Genomic DNA, 22,500 nt, shown 5'->3' on the forward strand with positions numbered 1-22,500 from the left:
AGGTGGTGGCGGTTATAGTAGTAGTAGTAGTAGTATAGTAGTAGTAGTAGTAGTAGTAGTAGTAGTAGTAGTAGTAGTAGTAGTAGTAGTAGTAGTAGTAGTAGTAGTAGTAGTAGTAGTAGTTGTAGTAGTAGTAGTAGTAGTAGTAGTAGTAGTGGTTGTGGTAGTAGTAGTAGTAGTAGTAGTAGTAGTAGTAGTAGTAGTAGTAGTAGTAGTAGTAGTAGTAGTAGTAGTAGTAGTAGTAGTAGTAGTAGTAGTAGTAGTAGTAGTAGTAGTAGTAGTAGTAGTCAGTATCAGCAGCAGTTGCAGTAGTATCCAGTAGCATTAGTAAAATAAGTCACAGGAGTTGTAGTAGAAGGTGCAACAGGAGTATGAGTAAGTGGATGAGGAGGAAGAGTGATGGTGGTAGTATTATTTGTTGATGTTTGCATTGGCTCGGCTGCGATGATTTTCTGTAACGCTTGTATTACCAACAGCCATATTTTCTATTCTTATTTGTCAGCAAGGACATATGGTAAAATTTCTCACAATATTATATCTCTTCTTTGTCTGAAGCATTATAAGAACGCTAGGGAATTGAAGTTGTGCACAGCTCAGGAATGAATTGTAACTCTGAAATACATTGTTTAAGGTATCTCTCTAAGAACTTTTTTACAATTGTTACGCCTTACTAACACACTACTGAAAGGAGTCGAACGAAACCTTTGGCATTGACATATGACACTGTTAGAGTATAAACTACGCAAGGATTATAACCCTTGGATCTATTTTTGTAAAGTTACCACCCTTGTTCTTCGAATTATATTTCCCCTAAGAAACAAGTAAGCCAAATAGGGGTCATATCGTCCGGCCGCGTCGTCGTCGTCCGCGATTGCATCTCACTTATCATTTGTTATCCAATTATTACTAAACGAAGTAACAACGCGTTTGGGCATTCATATCGAGTGACATCGATCAACAGCCATATCGCAATATTAACGCATTATGGTCTTGAATTGCCATTGTAAGTGTTAATACTAATTGTTCCATTATTAAGTTTCGTGAAGTTAATGCATTCATTGATAAATTTTTTCCATTTACGTTTTTACTTTATTCGGGATTGTTGGGATAAGAGTGAGGTTGTGCACACAAACTAGTTTTAACCCCAGTAAATTTACATTTTACTGACCGTTCCAAGGCGGTACCTAACAATCCTTGATTGTGATTGTTTGTTGTTGTGTTTTATGACATTGAACGGAGTTTCTGATGAAACTTTCGAATACTGGACTTGTTTCTGCTGTTGTTCATATACATATTGTCAACTCTTGAACATGACCTTTGATCATTATGTATTTTCTAAACTAGGTTGCAATGTTACCGGGCATAATATCTCGTCTGGATCCGATCAACAGCTGGATCGCCTTTGTAAATAAAAGCACTGAAATCGGGTATAGGTAGACGAGACAAGCTCATTTTTTAACACTGTTCAAAGAAAAACATATTGAATCACAAAAATCTTTTCTCAAATCCAATCACTGAAAATAAATGAAAATTACAAATGCAAATGTGTCCTGCTATGTATCAATGTAAAATCATCCTATTTAAGTAATTAATTACTTTAAAATACTTTTTTGGACCTTTCAATGCGAAAAAACATTTCAGTCTAAAAATGGAAATATCCTTTGACTTTATTACATTTTGACTGAAACATATTGTGTTCGCATGTTTCTCAAAAGATGTTACCCCTACACAAATGCAAATACATGCTTTTCACAACAATGTTTCAGAAATGCGATCAACCTACTCGACCATAACTGAACCCCGTATGTGTGTGTGTGTGTGTGTGTGTGTGTGTGTGTGCGTGTGCGTGAGAGTGCGTGCGTGTGTGCGTGCGTGTGCCGTGCGTGCGTGCGTGCGTGCGTGCGTGCGTGTGTGTGTGTGTTTTTATAATAAAAATAATCAGGAGCGGCTCCATTATCCAGGATTTTTATTTACAACTTTTAGTCCAACATGGTGCATTCTGATGTTTTTGATCCAAGTATGTCTTTGTGTGGGCGCGTGTGTGCCTGTGTGCGTGTGAGCGCCTGTGTGCCTGTGTGCTTGTGTGCGTGTGTGTGCCTGTGTGCGTGTGTGTTGACGGCAGGTTTTGTTGATAACTAGTTACAACATATCAGTTTAATTATATATTGTTTTTGTTACTACCAAGACAAAGTATCCATAAACTTACATATTGATCACACAAAAAAAATGGGTTGGGCTACACTTTTTAAAAGCATTAGTTTGTAATTAGTTGTAACGTCAATGTTGTATGTATTTAAGAATACAGGTAAAAAGAAAAAGTAGTATAAATTTAAAATGAATAATATCAAACTTTAATTTTATTAAAACTCAGATGTTAAGTTATTTTTTGATCACACAAAAAGAACAGTTGGGCTACACTTTTTAAAAGCATTAGTTTGTAATTAATTGTTACGTCAATGTTGTATGTATTTAAGAATACAGTTAAATAGAAAAAGTTCTATAAATTTGAAATAAATATCAAACTTTAATTTTATTAAAACTCAGATGTTAAGTTATATTAAGTTAATATTATATTAGTTTTAAAACCTATTTTAAGAAATTAAGGTATTATTATAACCAGCACAAATGGTACTTATACATACGACACTAATTTTAGGCAATAAGCGTGTCAGTAATGCAGACACTGACCGCTACGACTCGCTGTGAGCCCGTCACTTTTGTTGGTATCACATGTTTAGTTCAGCGTTCTTTCTATGCTTAAAACAGATTCTGAGTGTGTGCATTTTATATGCTTTTTACCCAAATGACCATTAAATTTCTAACGGCAAATATAGATTAATGAAATTCACTGTGTTTCACTTCCTTCAAAAATTTACATAAAATGTTGGTGCGATTTTAAAACAGTACAAATTATTCGTAATATTAAAACTTATATTAACACAAAAGCTAAATATGACACCTGTCTTTCGTACACAAGGTTGAAATACACAAACGTCTAATGACTCTGTCGTTTTCTGCTCCCGTATGATACCTTATGCTTTATAAAAAAGTTTAATGTACAAATGTTTAAAGTAAAACACGGAGTCAATACAATACAACATCAAATACATATAATGCATCTAAAGATGCGACGTATCCGAGTCTTGAATTGTACATGCTCAATTAGTATTTCATTCACGCCCATTCAGTCAACCAGAATTGCGTTCACACACATGATACAAAAAAAGTGTACAGTCATCGTCGTACCAGCCTTGAGACGGTATTATGTTTATGCAGTTCCTATCTATACCGTGAATACTGGTTGGAGAGTAAGCTGAAAAAACAAACAGCTCTGCCGTTTCCCAAACATAGGTTCCTTCGACATCCATGTCGTTTCCACCGAGCCAGAAAACCGGAAAGCCGATATTGAGCGACGTCAGCAGGTTCACGATAAATGTGTTTTCAGCAGCATCGGTAATAACAGCCAGGTGCGCGCCCAGTGCTGCGCAATCATCACGAGCCGTCTGCCATGTACTGGTAACCGTTGTTTCGACAATATAGCACGAAGAACCATATTCATACCATCCCGGTCCACATGATACCGGCTGAAGAAAACATAATAGCAAAATCAGATTGCTTAATTAAAATTGTCAGAAGAAATCCACACGTTTAAAACACAAGACAATACCTCTTTGACAAACAGAACAAAGCATAACATAACGTAAATGCATTTAGCTTTAATTCTAAAAACATCATAAACCGACAACTACAAAACAGTCTGCGTCAAGGTTTTATAGACACGATATAGTGTTATAACATGTATCCATCTTAGGATAATAACTTCATATTTTTAAAAAAAAATCATATATATTCATCTAGTTTGAGGAGATAATAAACACTTCCATATTGGGCTAAGATGACGATTAATAATATAACATAATTACGTATAGTTCGTGCATTATGGTTCTAAATCTAAAATTCAAAACGAGAGTGATTCAGAGGAAACGTAAAAATGAAGGACGAGCGGAAAGGTTGTTTTTTTAAACTGCTTTTGACGGTTATTTAGCGGCATTAGTTGAATAAATAAAGAAACAAATACCTGAGATGTATAAACTTTCCAGTCTGGACTGTTAGTCCACTGCACAGTTCCGTTTGGGTTACTTGACATGAGTTCACATTTCTTGGTGGCCCCGTGGTAGCGGGATGCGTCACATATATGGTCCAAGGAGGAGCAAGTGGATGCACATTTAAGCCCTGATCTCGCAGTCAGAGAGTTTACTAATGTGCCAGAGATCACACCCGAACCTGTGTATCTGAAATAGTTTTGAACTCGGAGTTCTGCTTTACATGAAGTCATCATAATTACACTGAAGAGATAGTAATGATCCATTGCAATCTTGTTCTCCTTATTGCTACGACGTTTGTTATGCGAAATGTTCATGAAATGCCTTGTAAGATGACATTTATACCTCTCAAAGTATTGTTCTTCTTGAGAACCGTACATCTGTTCACTCCATGCACGCCGTTAGAGGCGTCAAAACGTAAACAGCGATAAAAATATTAAATGACACTCTTTGTGTTTTGAGGCTAATCAATCCATATCAACATTATTCATTTAAAATGATCGGGTATTTTCTTTACATTGATCATAAACCTTTTTCTTTAAAACGAAGGTATGTAAATATAACTGAAGTTATAACATAATTGAACAAAGACAAGAACTGTACGAAAGTTTCACTCAATATTCCTTCTAGGTGTTAATTCAAATATTTGTATTGTGAACGCCTTTGGATCAAAGATATTTTGGTTTCATTTGAAAGCGTTATGTGCGCAGTAAAATATGCGTTCTTTATCCCGAAATTTAGGCCTGCTTTTGTACCAAAATATGTCGCTGACGTCCGATTTCGGTTGACATTTAGAGCAAATATATACAAACATTTATAACTTTATGTATGATGTACTTTTGGTCATTAAGTTTGCATTTTAAAAATTAGTAAGCAATTACCTTTCAATTTAAGACAAATTTGTATGGGAACAGCAGGCATCAACATTTGATTTAAACATATTTTATTCAACATATACAAACAAACTACACAGAATATACACACACACACACACACACACACACACACACACACACAATTTGTCTATAATATTGAAATGGATTGGAACGAAAGCAAAGCTTATAGTGTTCTTCTCCAAGGGAATAATATTACTCATTTGCCAGAAAAATGCGTATGATTGACGATTAGACGATATATATCATTTATGCGAGACAAGTTGTTTCTAATGCTAAAAAATAGGAATAAGTTTTTGTTTTTTTTAGATATGGATTCAATATTTCAAACACGATACATAATAGATACAAAATAAGCACAAGTGACAGTATAAAGGATATATAAGTAGGGTGTGGACAGATATGAAGGAAGAAAAGAAGTTGGGTACATACCATATTGGGGAAACACTGTAAGTCAGGTCATGATCAGAAACGTTTCGAGTCATGTGTGAATTTATGAACAGTATCAAATATTTTGGAACTGTTTACGTTGTTTAGTGTTGGATTGCCATAGAGAATGAAACCAATGTTAATTTCTGTAATAATTGACATATCACGAAAGAAAGTTTGTCGAGAGTCGGTATATAAAGGACAATGCATAAAATAGTGAGTACTACTTTCAACTTCACCACACTCGCAAAGAGGAGAGCTGATAATATTTTTACAATAAAGGTGATAGTTAAGACCACTGCAACTAGTACGCAGTCGAGTGTGAAGTGCTTGTAATCGGCAATTACCGTAATAATAGTAAGGCGGGCAGACTAGCAATCGACTACGACATCAACATTTAACATAATTATATCAGCTATGCACATTGTTAGATGTGTCAAACGTAAAAAGCGATATAAATATTAAATGACAACCTTTGTGGTTTGTGGCTGATCAATTCGACATGTCAACAGACTTCGTTGTAAAATAAACAGGTTTATTCTTAACATAATTGCAGTGACAATGGGTCTGTGGAAAAGATCCAAAGTACACTTCATATATATGCATGGAATGAATAGTATTTTACTACTAAACGATACATTAGAATCCCTCTCCTTTTATTAGACGAAATATTAGAACTTCCAGAAACGATACAAATACTAATAGCATTTCTTTTTCATAACATATTATTGTAATATATTGTATATAAAATGTCACTTAGTGATATCTTTTCAGAATATAGAACATACATAAGTAAGAACAGATTGAAATTTGACCGGATTTTAAAATGCTAAACTGTTTTGGAATATGTTTAAGCAATATGCTGATGCGCAGAATGTTGATGGTTCATTAAGAGCATTTCAGGAGAACTAATACCCCAATTAGCATGATTGCTTCGCCGATGATAATGTTGTTAAAGGTTTTGAACGATATGAAAGATACGAATCACTTTATAAAAAATTGCTTAAACCTTTTAGAAATTGAATACTAATAAAAGTGATAGTCCAGATACGCACTTAAATGTTTGTTTTTTTCATTCATGGTAAAGAAATACTTCTAACATATTAACATATAAGTTAATTGTTTAATCGTTTTTTATATGCATTGAATCCTCTTGCAAAACTGTGCTGTATAATATTTTATTCATATGTCATTTTTGGTATTCTGTTAATAAATCTTGAATCTTAAACTTTGTTTCCTCATATCGGAGGTATGTAAATACAGATAAAACTAATCACATAATTAAATAACACATGTTTTATTTCTTGTATGTTTTAAAATACATTGAAGTTGACAAATACTTCCACCATGCTTTTTCCGATCCATATTATTTTCAAATAGTACAAAGGACGTATAGTATGTCATGCAACTTAGTTTCTTACAAGTAATGATCGAAGGTTTTAATCAGTACTCTTAAAAATATCCGACCCACAAATGCTCGAAGTTTGAAATTCTGGTGACCCATAATATTTTGACATCATTGAGTGCAAAGAAATACACACCAATATAACAAAAAATCTTCTTAGGCCTTAAAAATTTAGTTGAAATAAAATAACAATATTACGAACTTCAGAAGCTTTGTTTTGCATGAAGTTTGGTAACTTATTTTTCATATTTGTTACCTCTTAAATGATACTAAAATCACAGTTGGTCACCATACATCAAAATGAAACACATGGTTGATTTTCGGATGAAAATAAATGACATGAACTGATTCTCTATATAGGCGCATATAATCCCATTTCCTTCGATTATCGTAATGTCTCATAGTTCAAAACTTGAATAACAATACTTACAATAAATGACATTCTCTGTGTTTACCTCGAGCCCAAAGACTGGTCCGTACATTGTAGCCGCATAGTCATACATTACAATACAATGCGGAACTAAACCAAAAACACACACATAACTTATTCTTCCTTCAATGGTTTGAATTCGTTACAAAGAGGAAATTATCAAGTGTTTTTGCGCAAGAAAAAGGCAAATATACTTTGTTTTCTATGCAGTAAAATACACAAAAGGGTTAACTAAAATATTTGCTACCAATAGCTTCATTGCCTGGCGCTCGGCAGTTATAGTATAGTATTAGAAGCGATGACGGGACAAGTATGAGGCTTTGTGCATAGCACCTTGTCAAAACATGCATTTACATCTTCTCTAAATGACAATTACTATGCGATATAACCCCCAACAGTTTTTGATTATGCTAAATTGATGCATTGGGCTGTGATGTTTTGTGTCTTACGTTCAGCGTCTTTTTGGCTCCTAAACGAAAACTAACCGTATAGGGGTTTTACGTACTTGTATGACTACTGCTCGTGTCAATATAGTTTTCATTTTTTTATTGGTAGAAGGGCTTTTAGATGTTTGGGTTTGAAGCCTTTGTTTTGGATATTACCTTTAAAAACCTTAATATTCCATAATAAGGTTGAAGAAAATGATTTAAATGAAAAGTTTTCTACTTTCGGTTTTAACACAGGGAATTTCATCACAGGTAAATTTCATTTTGGCATTACCGAACACCATTATCTCTATTTGTGTTTGGGAAAAACTACTACTGTAAGTTGAGTTTTCCGGAATTATTTTAGGCTTGCTCTTGGTAAACGAGTGAGATTGTGCACACAACCTAGTTTAAATCCCCAGTATATTTACATTTTTCTGACCGTTCAAAGGCGGTACCTATCAATCCTTGATAAACAAACCTAGTTTTAAAAAATATATATGTAGTGTGTTGTTTGTGGATTTTTGTGTTGTTGTTCCATTTCTCTGGTTTGTGATTGTTGTTTGTGTGATCTATGTCATTGGGGTTGACCCTGTGCCATTAAACGGGTTTTATGTTTTAACTTTTGAAAACTGCACTTGTTTCTGTAGTTTTCAATATACATATAGGATTTGCAAAATTGTGTTGCAATGAGAATCACCGTTTGGTGTGAATTCATAAAAGTGAGTTAATAAACTAAACATTAAAAGAACAAGAAAAGAGAGTTGGTTTATCATATATCTTCTTTAAATATGGCACAGAAAACATGTTAATACAAGTCCAACATGATATGAATTTTGCCGAAAAATACAGGAAGATAACACACAAGAATAAATAACCGATAGTCACTTGCACATAACAGAAGTTTACAGAAGTAAGAACTAAGCATCTTATTCTAAGGCACTCTTCTGAAAATAGATCTCTTCCAACATACATTCTGTGAATGAGCTCTCTTAAATCAATTGTAAAAATCTTTTACAGATGACGAATACACATTTATAGCAATATAAGGATACCAACTGATAAAAACCCAACTATCTTATGCACTACGTCGATGCTATTTTGAGATTGAATGCTTATGACAATCAATATAACTCGATTGCTATGCATTTCAAGTCGGTGTTAATTCTTTATGTACAGTTTAAACTACTGGAATAACACTAATATTTTTATGAATTGTATTAACTGGATTGTAAACGAAAGTATGGGGTTTATTTTATAACTTATATTTTAACTATTTTGTCTTAGTTGATTTTTTGAGGTTATGAACAATGTAGAATGTATTGCAAATGATTAACATTCAAATATTATTTATTTTTTATCAATTTGTGTGGCATGTCAAATCTTGCAATGTTCATACACAGATAAGGTTTATGTCATACCTATGTTTCAATATTCACGTTTTATATTTATATTCATAGGTTCCATTATTTGAAATATTTGATCATTTATGATATATTGTGTACATCTTAAGAACGGATTTACCTTTTACCGATAACGATATACAGTGTGTGTATACCATGTGATAAATTACGTCATACATGCTACGTTGGACGGCCACATTTAGCTTAAAATGAAGACTTAAATCAAAGATAACTTTTCCTTTATTACACCATTTTAAATGAAACAAAAGACCGTCTGTGACGCTTTAAATGCCCCGCCTTCGTTTTATTACCGGAGTTTGATAAGGCGATTAGTATCATCAAACACTTCATCAAACCAGTTTCCGAAATAATGCTTGACAGAGCTCCGTCAGACGGCCGTGTTAAGAAAAGGTTTGTCGAAGTATTTAAAGAAACTAAACTCTCAATCAAACTCTAGTAACATACCGAAGGCGGGGCTCCGTAAGCGGCGTAGACTGCGCTACGTTTCATTTAAAATGGTGACGAAATAGGAAAGTTATCTTTGTTTAAAGTCTTCATTTATATGTGTATGTTCTTATATTTATAAAAGTTATGCAACAACCGTTTAAATACATACAGGTCTGTACAAGAACGAAAGCTTCATTAACGGCAGTCATGGCTTCATCGTGTACCCTTCAAAGTCTTCTAACGTGTACAATTTGCTTAGATCAGATACAAAAGCCAAGGGCATTACCATGTATTCATACGTTTTGCCAAAAATGTCTGCAAGAGGTTATCAACAAAAAAGCAGTTGAACAGGATATCAGAGCCGGGTTTGAATGTCCTTTGTGCCGCCGCATAACGCGCCCCCTACAGTGAAACGACGTATACCTAACCATCGAACATGGGCTTCGTTGTTTCCTACAAATCCCACAATTGTTTCTCTGCTTGAAAACGCGGACTATAATGGATCAACTGTGCAGGAAGATGTAAATACGATTTTCAGAGATAATGACGTAAATGAATCAGAAAATTCGGTATTCGTATCACCAGAAGCAGACGACTCAGAAACGCATACATCAGAAGCAGGTACAGTTAATATAGCAATGAGAGTTGATATTTTAATTATGGACTTGTGTTTATCTATTGACTAAAAAATAAATGCAAAGGTCATCATAACAATGATAAAGAAAATATGAATTATTTATATCAGGAGTTTAATTTAAGCGTATAATGAATTAATTTATTTTTACAAATGTTATTTAACAAATATTATTTTACAAATACTATTGTTCGAATTAAATTTACTTTTTTCTACTTAATACTTACTTCTTTCTTCAGTAAACAGATCTACATTACCAAATCATCGACCACTTTCATCCGAGGGAATTCCAGTTTCACATCGAACAACTTATATCGAGAGCAGTCCTTATAATTTTGAAAGCGATGATTCAGAACAGTATAATTATCCTTATTTAAATTCTAATAATTACGATGATTTTTATGATGATGATGACGATGATTATGATTATGATTCTTATGATGATGATTATTATGATTATGAAGATGATCATGTTCATGGTAATAATATTGCAAGCGTCATACAGCGTTCATATTCGGCCAGCTTCAACCAGGGACCTCAGCAACCCAATGCGGCAAGCGTCAACCAAATACCACAGCCACAGTCTCTATCGAACGTATACCAAGACCCTACGCAACTGTATCCACAAGGACCACATCAAACGTACCCACCTAACGTCTTCCAGAGACCCCCGCCGCCGTATCCACCAAACGCTTTCTTAGGACCTCAGCAGCAGTGTCGACCAAACATTTCCCAAGGACCACCTCAACCGTACTCACCTAACGCATTCCTGGGACCTCAGCCGCCGCATCCATCAAACGCTTTCTTAGTACCTCAGCAGCAGTATCGACCAAACACTTCCCAAAGCCCACCTCAAACGTACCAACCTAACGCCTTCCATGGAACTCAGCCGCCGTATCCACAAAACGCTTTCTTAGGACCTCAACAGCAGTATCGACCAAACACTTCCCAAGGACCACCTCAATCGTACCAACCTAACGCCTTCCAGGGCCCTCCGCCGCCGTATCCACCAAACGCTCTCTTTGGACCTCAGCCGCCGTATCGACCAAACACTTCCCAAGGATCACCTCAACCGTATCTACCTAACGTCTTCCAGGGACCTCCACCGCCGTATCAACCAAGCGGACCTCAGCAACCGTATCTATCAAGCGTTAATCAGGTTCCACAGCAACTGCATCGAGCAAACGTCAACCAAGGACCACAGCGTCCGTATCTAGCAAGCGTCAATCAAGGCCAACAACAACTCCATCTAGGAAGCGTCAATCAAGGCCAACAACAAATTTATCAAACAGGCGTCAATCAAGGCCAACAACAACCGAATCGAGCAAGGAACAACCAAGGACAACATCCATCGTATCTTCCAAATGTCAACCAAGGACCATGGCAACTGCATCCACATGGCTACAATCAAGGCCAACAGCAAACTCATTATGGATGCTTTAACCAAGGGCCACAGCAACCGCATCCACAATGCTTCAACCTAAGACCTCTGGAACCGTATACACCGAGCTTTAATCTAGGACAACGACAACCTCATCCACCAAACTGCAATCAAGGACCACAGCAACCGCATCCACAATGCTCCACCCAAGGACCTCTGCAACCATATACACCAAGCTGCAATCAAGGACCACAACACTCGTATCCGCCAAGCTTCAACCAAGAACAACAACAACAACCGTATCCACCAAGGGTCAATCAAGGACCACAGCAACCTCGTCCACAAAATTTCACCCGAGGACCACATCAGCCGTATGCAGTAATGGTCAACGAAGAATCTCAGCATTCACATTCACCGAACGTATTCCAAAGACGGCAGAGTCCGCATCTAGCAAACATGAACCAAGGTACAAACCAACCGTTTACCGACAGCGTCAACCAAAGTCAGCCAGCAAACATCGAACAGGTACCCCAGCAGACACATTTAACAGGCGTCAACCAAGAATCTCAGCAACAGCATCTAGAAAGTGTAAACCAAGGGCTACATGAACTGCATCTATCAAGCGTTAGTCAATAACCGCAACCGCTTCCGGGAAGATTTTACCAAGAACATCAGCATCCATAGGAATGTTATTATCTTGTCTGACCTCAATGATTGCATTTGGAGAGCTTCATCTAGGGACATCAACCTCAGAGTGTTAGCAACCTGTCAGAGTCATTGTTTGCGCACAACAAAATGATGATGATTGCAATCTTATATGCTGAAATATCGAAGGTCAAGATTTCCTATATTATTGGAAAAAAATAAATTAATAGATCTTAATTGTAATGACTAAGTGATTTGACATTTGATACACATCCGATCAAGCGTTATATAAATAAACTTCGTTTTCGTCTGAAACATGTCATGATTGAAACATAACATATAGAAACATTGGATTACACTACGCGTTTTGCTGATTCCGTAACTAACCGTTGTCTTGTGCGCATGCGCGAATCTACCTTCACAATACTACACAATCAAATTGTCATTGTCGTCGAATTTAAATGTTTTGTAAAAAAAACTATTGTTATTTCTATTTAAAACAAATACTGAAATGTATGGGAAAAGCAAGTCTACATTAGTGGGTTGACTTGTTGATAAGATCACTTCTTGTTGCTAAAGTAAAGGTACATACACTCGTAGACTTCACGCAAGCAACCAGAAGTCATGCAACCCAAATCAACCGTCATATATAGTATTCCTTTTATACTGTTCTATATATGCGTTTACACCATATAGTTTTTTTCATATGTTATTAAAACAAAAACCATGAGAAATATAATCATCTTCTATTCATTGTGAAGATCTTCAGCACGTGAGGGAACCTCGCAAACAACCAAGTCAAATTACTTTCAAGAGTTTGAAGTTTAAGGTATCCGATACAAAACCATGCGAAATGATGATGCATGGTGACCACATATTTCTTTGGAATAATTTTCCATGGGGTTTATTGGGTTTATGTGTAGAAAAGGTTAAAACGTGTTTAAGCTTAAAGCATTTAGACGATCTTATAAAAAAAAACATTAATCATGTATAACGTAACGCTGTATTTCAAAAAACCTTTCTACATAAATACTTGTAAGAAACTTTCAATGAAACAACCAAATGGCAAATGAGGTATTTCATTTTACCTTGGGTGATTACCGATAATAAAGTTAGACAATTTTAAATTTCATAACATCATGGCCACAAATCTAACTCTATTCCGCTGAAATATTTAAGTCCTCCTTATAATCACTGTATCCAAGAAGATAATGACAATTTTCTTATAAATTGCCCTTATCTTTTTTTTTATTTTGGTCGAAGATAAATGACACCTTTTAGCATCGTAATATACACGAAGGGAAAACGGATCGCCATTATGTGGTTACACAAAAGAAAAGATTAACTCTGAAACCACCTGAAGAAATTAAATGAAACTTGGTAGATTGTAAAGTTATATTCCCTTGTTTAGTAGAAGAAAAGTAAAATATTTAGAGCGTTAAAATGTATTTAAACTTTGAACATGATGCTTTTGTTTGTTTTTATTATCATTATAGTAAAATGAGTTTAATATAAGAATGCATTAAAAGAAACAGAAAGGAACAGAAATGTCATTACGTTAATCTATATGTGCCACTTGAATGGAATTCATAGTAAGAATGTTTTAACACTCATGGTGTTTTTATCATAGTTAAATCCATTCCTAATATTAAAGAATGCATTACGCTAAAACTGAATGTGACTACTGTATTTTGTAATAAAGGTTAAAAAACAAGCATAACAAACTGAAAAATCTGTTTGATAACAATGTCTTCTTCTGATCTCGTATGCTACCTTGCGCCGTATGGAACGCTTCCTTTTCCTATCTTGCAGTTTAATATATTGGAGTTAAACACGTAATGAATTATATGTCAAAGCAACATAATTGATACCTTATACGTCCAAGATATGCGATCTATTCGAGTTTTCAAAAAACCATATCCATTCAGTATTTCTATTTTAACAAGAAATGGCGTTCACACACATGATACAGAAAAAGTGTACAGTCATCGTCATACCAGCCTTCAGACGGTATTATGTTTATGCAGTTTCTATCTATACCATGAATACTGCTAGGTGAGTAAGCTGTAAAAACAAACAGCTCTGCCGTCTCCCAAACATAGGTTCCTTCGACAGCGATGTCGTTTCCACCGAGCCAGAAAACCGGAAAACCAATATTGAGCGACGTCAGAAGGTTCACGATAAATGAGTTTTCAGCAGCATCGGTAATAACGGCCAGGTGCGCGCCCAGGGCTGCGCAATTGTCACGAGCCGTTTGCCATGTACTGGTAGCTGTTGTTTCGACCATATAGCACGAAGAACCATAATTATACCATCCCGGTTCACATGATATCGGCTGAAGGTAACAAAATAAAGAAATCTGCTTAATTAAAATTCCACACGTTTGAAACACAGGATACTCTTTGACATGTTAACAGATCATAACAAAACATAAATGCATTTAGCTTTAATTGTAACAACATATTTAGCCGAAAATTAAAATACAATATGTGTCATGGTTTTACATATAGTGTGATAACAAGTATACCTTAGGAATTAAATTATAATATTCATATATAAAGAGAGAGAGAGAGGGAGAGGGGAAACTAAACTCTTTCATTTTGTGCTAAGGTGACGATCAATCCTATAAAAGAGGACGTATAGTTTATACATTATGATCCCTAAAATAAAATTCGAAACGGGGGTGTTTAAAAGACGATTCGGTTGTATTCATGGACTGTCGAAACGATTTTCCGATTGATAGTCGAAACGACTGTTTCATGGACTGTCGAAACGATTTTTCCCGATTGATAGTCGAAACGGTTTTTCCGATTGATAGTCGAAACGATTTTTCCGATTGATAGTCGAAACGACTGTTTGATGGATAGTCGAAACGATTGATTAAATGGATTGCTGAGAACAGATGTTTTGTCCAAACGGTCGTTTTTATGGATAGGTCAAACGGTTTTTTGGATAATCGAGACGATTGTTGATTAATAGTCGAAAATGGTTATTTTGATTGGTAGTGGAAAACGATTGTTTTGATAGATAGTCGAAAACGGTATTTATAATGGCTAGTCGAAATGGTTATTTTAATGGATAGTCAAAACGAGTGTTTTAATGGATAGTCAAAAAAAGGTCTTTCTGATGGATAGTCGAAACAGTAGTTTTAATGGATAGTCAAAACAAGTGTTTTAATGGATAGTCGAAAACTGCAGTCCTAATGGATAGTCAAAACGGTTGTTTTAATGGATAGTCGAAAGTCGAGTGTTTGATAGATATTCGAAACGGTTGCTTTATCATATACCTAAACACTGTGTCAGATTTAAAAATGTCTGCTCATCAATTTTCTTCTTGTTTTTGTTGAAATTATTTATCAATATATTCTTTTTTAAATTAAAAAAATAAAATAAAATATGTCTTTAAGAAGCATTCCGCCAAGATTGTGTTAAATGCTCTATATTTGTTAACTATATTTTGACACTTTCTGTTCCTTTATTGAACAAGCACAGAACGGATATCTAGTTAATCTTAATATTTTATGAAACGTCTTAACACCAAAATCATAGTAAATGAAGGACGGACGAGCGGGCGAGAAGCGTCTTAAACTGCTTTTAACGATTATTTAGCAGCATTAGTTGAAATAATAAAGGCACAAATACCTGAGAAGTATAAACTTTCCAGTCTGGACTGCTGGTCCATTGTACTGTTCCGTTTGGGTGACTTGACAGAAGTTCACATTTCTTGGTGGCCCCATGGTAGCGGGATGCGTCACATGTATTGTCTAACGAGGAGCAAGTGGATGCACATTTAAGTCCTGATTGTGCAGTTAGAGCTTGTATCAATGTGCCAGAAATCACACCCGGCCCTGTGTATCGGAAATAGTTTTGAACCTGGATTTCTGCTTTACATGAAGTTAGCACAACTGCACTGAAGAAATAATAAAGATTCATTTCAATCTTGTTATTCTTATTGCTACGACGTTTGCTATGCGAAATGTTTATTAAATGCCCTGTCAGATAACCTTTATAGGGCTACCAACGTATTGTTCTTCTTGAGAACCGTACATCTGTTCACTCCATGCACGCCGTTAGAAGCGTAAAACGTTAAAAGCTATATAAATATTCAATAACATTATTTTTGTTTTGAGGCTAATCAATCCATATAAACATTATTCATTTAAAAATAAACGGGTCTTTTCTTTACATCTATCATAAACATTTTTCTTTGTAACGAAGGTATGTAAATATAACTAAACCTTTCGCATAATTGAACAAAGACAAGAACTGTACTAAGGTTTCATTCAATATTCCTTTGAGGGTTTCAATCCTAAAATATTTGCATTTCGAATGCCTTTGGATCCAAAATATTTTGGTATCATTTAAAAGCGTTTAATGCGCAGTAAAATATGCGTTCTTTTCTCGAAATGTAAGCCTGCAGTTTTATGTACTTTCAGTCATTAAGTTTACATTGTAGTAATCAGTAAGCAATTGCCTTTCAATTTATGCCAAATTTTCATTCGGAACTCCTCGGCCATTTTCGATCGAAAACAACCTCGGATGTATATGGACGTTTACTATGTCAGAAATCTTTACAATAATTACACTGCAAGTAGATCGCGCGTAGTAATTTCTATTTAGCGGTTAAAGTTCATGACTCTACTCTTTGGAATCTTATTTTTTTGCAATAAAACACTTCACTGACAATCAATTTAAACCTATATGTATAACACTAAAATTAATTAATACTATTATATACCTTATTACGAACTACTTCTACTGATTTACCGACATACATCCGAGGTGAATGAATCTATGAAAGATCTAGCTTATTTGTTGGTATCCTTTTGAGTGCCCTCAAAGTATTATTGTTCTAGGAAACCGTACATCTGACGGCGGTTCACTCCATGCACGCTGTTAGAAGTGTCAAAACTTAAAAAAGCAATATGAATATTAAATGACATCCTTTGTTGTTTGGGGCTGATCAATTCATGTCAACAGACTTCGTTTCAATATAAACAAGTAAATTCTTTACATCATTTCAATGACAATTATTCGGCGGGATCATAAGTACACTTCATACATAGGTATAGAATGCTTAGTGTTTTACAACTAAACGTTAATTCATTAGATGAAGTTGCCTCTCCTATTATTAGACGATATGACAGAACTTGAAGAAATGACACTAGTATTGATTGCATCATTTCATTTTCATAACATTTTTTTTTTAAATATGTTTTAAATGAAACGATGAAAGATGAAAAAAGAATGTTACTTAGTGCTGCCTGGGCAGAATATAAACATGTATAAGAAAGCAAGCTGGACTATGATAAGTTACAGACTAAAAAGATTGAGTAAACTGGATTGCTAAACTGTTTTTGAATATGCTGAAGCAATATGCTGATGTGAAAAATGCTGATGTTTCATTGAGTGCAGTTTGAGGAGTGAATGCAAAAAGGTTCTAAGTGACATTAAATAAAGAAGAAGATGGAACCTTTTCGCTTTCACCCCTCGATTTGAGAAATACTAATAACCCAAAAAGCATGATTGCTTCGAACGATATGCAAAATATAAATCACTATAGAAAGTATTGTTTAAGCCGTTAAGAACTTCATAACTTATAAAAGTAGTGGTCGAGATATGAACTTACATGTGAGTGTTGTTTCATTCGTGGTAAAGAAATACTTCTAACTTCGCAATGACTTATTTACATATTGGTTTGGTTTTTTTTGGTTTTTTGTTTTGTTTTTTGTTGTTGTTTTTTTATAATAGATGCATTGATTCATCTGGCAACACTGTTTTGTACATGTATAATGATTTGTTCATTTTGGCCATAGTCTTGTGAATATTCTGTAAATTGATATTGAATTTTAATTAAATCTTGAACTTTTTCCTCAATACAAGGGATATGTAAATACAAATGAAACCTATCATATAATTAGCAAATACTTCCACCATGATTTTTCCAATCCGTTTTATTGTCAAACGGTACAGATTGTAGTAAGTAATGTTCGAAGGCTTCATTCAGTACAATATGTGAAGTTTTAACGCCTGTATTTGCTGTTCTCTCTAGGCGTTATTGTTTCTCCTACTTTGGATTAAGTCACTTTGAATACAAATTAAGAGATAGTTGTAAAACGACAATGGTTTTATAAGTTGAAACTGTTTTGATTTGAGATATCAGTGGACACAAGCGCGACTTGCATACACTAGCATATTTAGATTGAAATCGGAACTATCAAGTAAAACTTTTGTCGATACCGAGGGGAGGGGGAATAGAATACACCATATTGCAACATTTCATAATATGAATAGCTATTATAAATCAATGAAATGTTCACCATTTAACTCGGCTGTTTCAATTTAGTCTTCCCGTTATTTTATGCCTTTTGAATAACGAAATAAAAACTATTCCAAACCAATATTGGTACACTTATAAGTCACGCTGAGTTGCAATAGGCAAAGCTCCCTTTGAAACTATTAAGACTCAGTACTTGTTTTCCTGTCTTTTTCTGAAGTAGGATTTTGAATTATACAATTTGAAATAAGTTTCTTTTAACTTGTGAGCAGTGAATCCTTACATTTCGAAAGATTTGATCTTACAAAAAATCTCACATTATTTTATAATACGTTCTTAGAGAGATACATTAAAAGAGAAACCGTGTATAGAACAGACGAAGTTTTGTCTTACAAAATTACAACCAAAAGGAACTTACGTACAATACCTGTGCCTTTAAACATTGATTTTGAATTTTCACTTAGCTGGTCCCTGTGGTTTTCATTGTTTTTGTGTGTGTTTTTTAAATTTACTTATTCGGCCAGTGTTTATGATTTGATTTAAAACAAATATGGTGCCCATTTAGGCATAAAAAAACGTCAAAACAAGTACAACAATATACAGTGGTGAAAGGGTTTCCGGTTTTCGTAAAATCTGCCTCATAAGTAAAAAATTAAGTAAAAATCCAATAGCTTCCTTTATCTTTAGTAAAATACATAAAAAGGATCTGTTTACATATTTGGTACCAAAAGCTCCCTTCCCTGACGTTGGTCATTTAGGGTAGTATATGATAACTCTTGGAACAACTGTGAGGGTTTGCGCGCATCAATTAGTTTGAATCCCCACTGATATCGACATATCTAAGCGGTTTAAATCCAAACGTTTATTGCTATGTTTGGTCTCCTTGTGTTGTCTGTATGTTTTGCTTCCTTTGGCCCTTAAAATGATGCCTCTAGACAGGGTTTATGTGTTTTCTGTTTGACTACTGGGCTTGTTCCAGTAGATTTCATTGTGGATTATTTAATCAAATGTAGCATTTTCTCTACTTATCTACCATATTCTTGGTATAGATTGGTCAGACATTATTAAAATGTACATGGGTTTTCAGGTTATTATTTAGGTTTCGAAACCTTCGTTTAAGATATAACAGTGAAATGCCAAAACATTCCTTAATGAGGCTTAAGAAATGATTGAAAGTGTTTACTTTCGTTTCTACACAGGTAATTTCAGTTTAGGTTAATCTATCTAATTAAACGTAACCTTAAATAGTACAGAACGCCATTATCTCTGTAAGTGTTTTGGAAACTACTATTGGAAGTTGAATATACTTGAAATACAAAAATCTATTTAAATGAAAACCTCTCTTTTGTTTCAGTTTATAAAGGTGAACAAAAATTATTCAGTTTTGACAAATAAATAAAATATTTATTTCATCATACTCTATCAAAATGAACACACATTTAACATTTTAATGCAGGTTCAATATAATATACATTTTGTCGAAAAACAACACAAACAAACTTATCGATTGACCGTTACCTGCACCAAACCGTTTATTATTCATATTTTATCTACGATATTAATATGTGACAAATGTGTTAGTGTGCGTGCGTGAGTGCGTGTTCGGAAGTGCCTTCGCGTGTATATCTGTTGGATGTTTTGTTGATAATGAGTAAACATTTATTAGCTCAATGGTGTATAATTGTTCTGCTGTTTTTTTGTAAACATAGAGACATACAAATGATACATAAACCTACAAACAAATCAGACAAAAGAATAAATGGGTTTTGGCCATACGTTATTACAACTTTAGTTGTATCTCTTCCCAAGCGTCATTGTAATGTCAATGACGTATGTGCTTAGGGTAAAAGGTCTACAGGAAGATTTGTCATAACAGTTTTATTTATATGCCTGGGCATAATATTTTAGTAAGATAAATAAGTCGTTTTCCTAACGCTGCTTAAGAGTGCTCAAGGACACCTTCCAATTGTTTTTTGTTTGACATTTTGACGTAATGTCTTTAGATTCTAGTCGGTATCCGATTGTGAAAATACGACGTTAAAAATGTTTCATCACAATGTCTCTTTGTAATCCCATATGAACCTTGTGCCGTGTTGAGCGCTTCCATTTTCATAACATGTATTGCAGTATTTGGAAATCGTTTCAACACGTTCTACCTATAATAAATTTGGGTGAAGCGCATAAATAATGCAGTGTTAATTCAACAATTATACATCTTCTGCGTCTGAAGTATGCGACGTGTTTGGGTTGTGAATTGTCCATCTCCATTCAGTATGTCTATGCTAACCAGATTTGCGTTCACACACACGTGATACCAAGCTTCTGTACAGAAACGGTCGTACCAGCCGTAAAACTGTACCACACATATGCAGTCCATAGCAGTATTGCCACTTCCGATATCAAAAGAGTATGTAAAATTAAACGGCTCTGTCGTCTCCCAGACATGGGTTCCCTCGACAGCAATGTCGTTTCCACCGAGCCAGAAAACCTCGGATTCCATATTGAGAGACGTCATCAGGTTCACGATAAACGTGTTTTCAGCAGCATCGGTTATAACAGCGAGGTGTGCGCCCATTGCTGTGCAATTTTCACTAGCCGTCTGCCAGGTACTGGGATCTGTTGTATCGACAAGATAGCACGAGGATCCATATTCATACCAGCCCGGTCCACATAACATGGGCTGCAGACAAACACAATAGTAAAATAAGTTTGATAGATTAAGATTGTCCAAACAATTCGCATCATTTTATAAACAGAAGTTTGTAAAAAGGTATTATCAGTAAACAATGGCAAATACCTTTTTGAACATAACATAACATAATATTTAAGCTTTAAACGGATAAGGTGATACATTTGCAAGAAAAAAAGAAATTTGTTAAAAACTGACATAAAATGTATCTCGTTGTGTACAACGCATTAAATCTTACTTAATGATGCATCTCGTCGCTAACGACACACTTATCTGTTGCAGCTTTTGTGTATTTTTCTAAATCGAAATTTACTGGCTAAGTCTAAAAACAGTAATTTAGAAACAAAACTAAGATCACGATTTATACTATAATACATGTGTACAGTTAATGCATCGAGGGACTTCCACTGTGCAGTCGTCGTTTAAAGGTCTTTATTTAGTTTTGAGGTTCAATACTCAACAAGCATAATTCAATATATCCGTTGAATCATGTGAAGCTGTAGTTAAGAGTTAAGCAAATTTTTCGAAGGAAGATTTTATCAGATTTCCAATCAAAAAGCATTTACATTTTTCCGGAATTGTCTTTATTATTGCCAAAATTTTCAGAACTACCCAATCAAGAGTGGCTTGAGGATTTGTTGTGATTGCAGATATTAAAAAAAAAATGATATTTGCATTTTTGTAACCAGGAAATAATTTTCATCCACTATTTTGCATTATTTTATTGAATAACTTTCTTATTTGAAAAGATATCGCCAAGAACTCTCAAAGCATTGTTGATACTCTGGTACTCTGGGGCTTTCAGCACAAAAAAAGTTTAAATGTCGACAGACGTTTCCGAAAAGAAAGGCGAAGTCTGATAAAATCTTCTTTTGTAAATGTTGGTCAAATCCTTACTTCTCCAAATCATATCAACAATAATGTATGTTTTACTCTCAAAAAAATCGTTCCTCAAAACAAAATAAAACATGCTTTTTAGAAAATGTTTTATTTTTTTATCTTCCCCTTCCACTATTGTACTGTAGAAGGGCCTTAAGGTTTAAAAAATATATCGAGACGGTCATTTTGTTGGATATTCGAAACGGTTGTCTTGTGTGGCAGTCGAAAATGAGGCACAATAAACATAAACACAGTGTCTGACTTGTGAAACTGCGGCAAGTCTGCGGCATCGATTCTCTTGTGTTTTGTTGATTTTGTTACTTTGTTGAAATTACATAATCATTTATCTTATCATATCAATTATTAATGGGACGAATATTTTTCCAAGATAATGTTGACTGATAAAAAAAGAAGTGTTTTCAACTTAATTTCCATTTTTTGTGTCCATTTATTGAATGAAT

General features: G+C 34.7%; 2 protein-coding genes across 2 annotated transcripts; one reads left to right on the forward strand and one right to left on the reverse strand.

Annotated features, from left to right (window-relative positions):
- Positions 1–3,060: 3,060 nt before the first annotated feature.
- On the reverse strand, positions 3,061–4,175 carry LOC128217111 (perlucin-like). The gene is made up of 2 exons (XM_052923993.1): positions 4,079–4,175; positions 3,061–3,584 (listed from the first exon to the last, which is right to left on the reverse strand). The coding sequence occupies exons 1-2, from the start codon at positions 4,145–4,147 to the stop codon at positions 3,189–3,191; spliced, it is 465 nt and encodes a 154-aa protein (XP_052779953.1). The 5' UTR covers positions 4,148–4,175; the 3' UTR covers positions 3,061–3,188.
- A 5,594-nt stretch (positions 4,176–9,769) lies between these two features.
- On the forward strand, positions 9,770–12,914 carry LOC128216799 (uncharacterized). The gene is made up of 2 exons (XM_052923464.1): positions 9,770–10,156; positions 10,409–12,914. The coding sequence occupies exons 1-2, from the start codon at positions 9,907–9,909 to the stop codon at positions 12,184–12,186; spliced, it is 2,028 nt and encodes a 675-aa protein (XP_052779424.1). The 5' UTR covers positions 9,770–9,906; the 3' UTR covers positions 12,187–12,914.
- The last annotated feature ends 9,586 nt before the right edge of the window (positions 12,915–22,500 follow it).

Source organism: Mya arenaria, chromosome 14 (assembly GCF_026914265.1).
Source record: "Mya arenaria isolate MELC-2E11 chromosome 14, ASM2691426v1".
Taxonomy (NCBI): Eukaryota; Metazoa; Mollusca; class Bivalvia; order Myida; family Myidae; genus Mya; species Mya arenaria.

Excerpts from the sequence above, each read along its gene's own strand:
- LOC128217111 (XM_052923993.1), bottom strand. The coding sequence starts at position 4,147 with ATGTCAAGTAACCCAAACGGAACTGTGCAGTGGACTAACAGTCCAGAC. Across the intron at positions 3,585-4,078 it reads GGAAAGTTTATACATCTCAG|CCGGTATCATGTGGACCGGG; the intron begins GTATTTGTTTCT and ends TGTTTTCTTCAG.
- LOC128216799 (XM_052923464.1), top strand. The coding sequence starts at position 9,907 with ATGTCCTTTGTGCCGCCGCATAACGCGCCCCCTACAGTGAAACGACGT. Across the intron at positions 10,157-10,408 it reads AACGCATACATCAGAAGCAG|TAAACAGATCTACATTACCA; the intron begins GTACAGTTAATA and ends TTCTTTCTTCAG.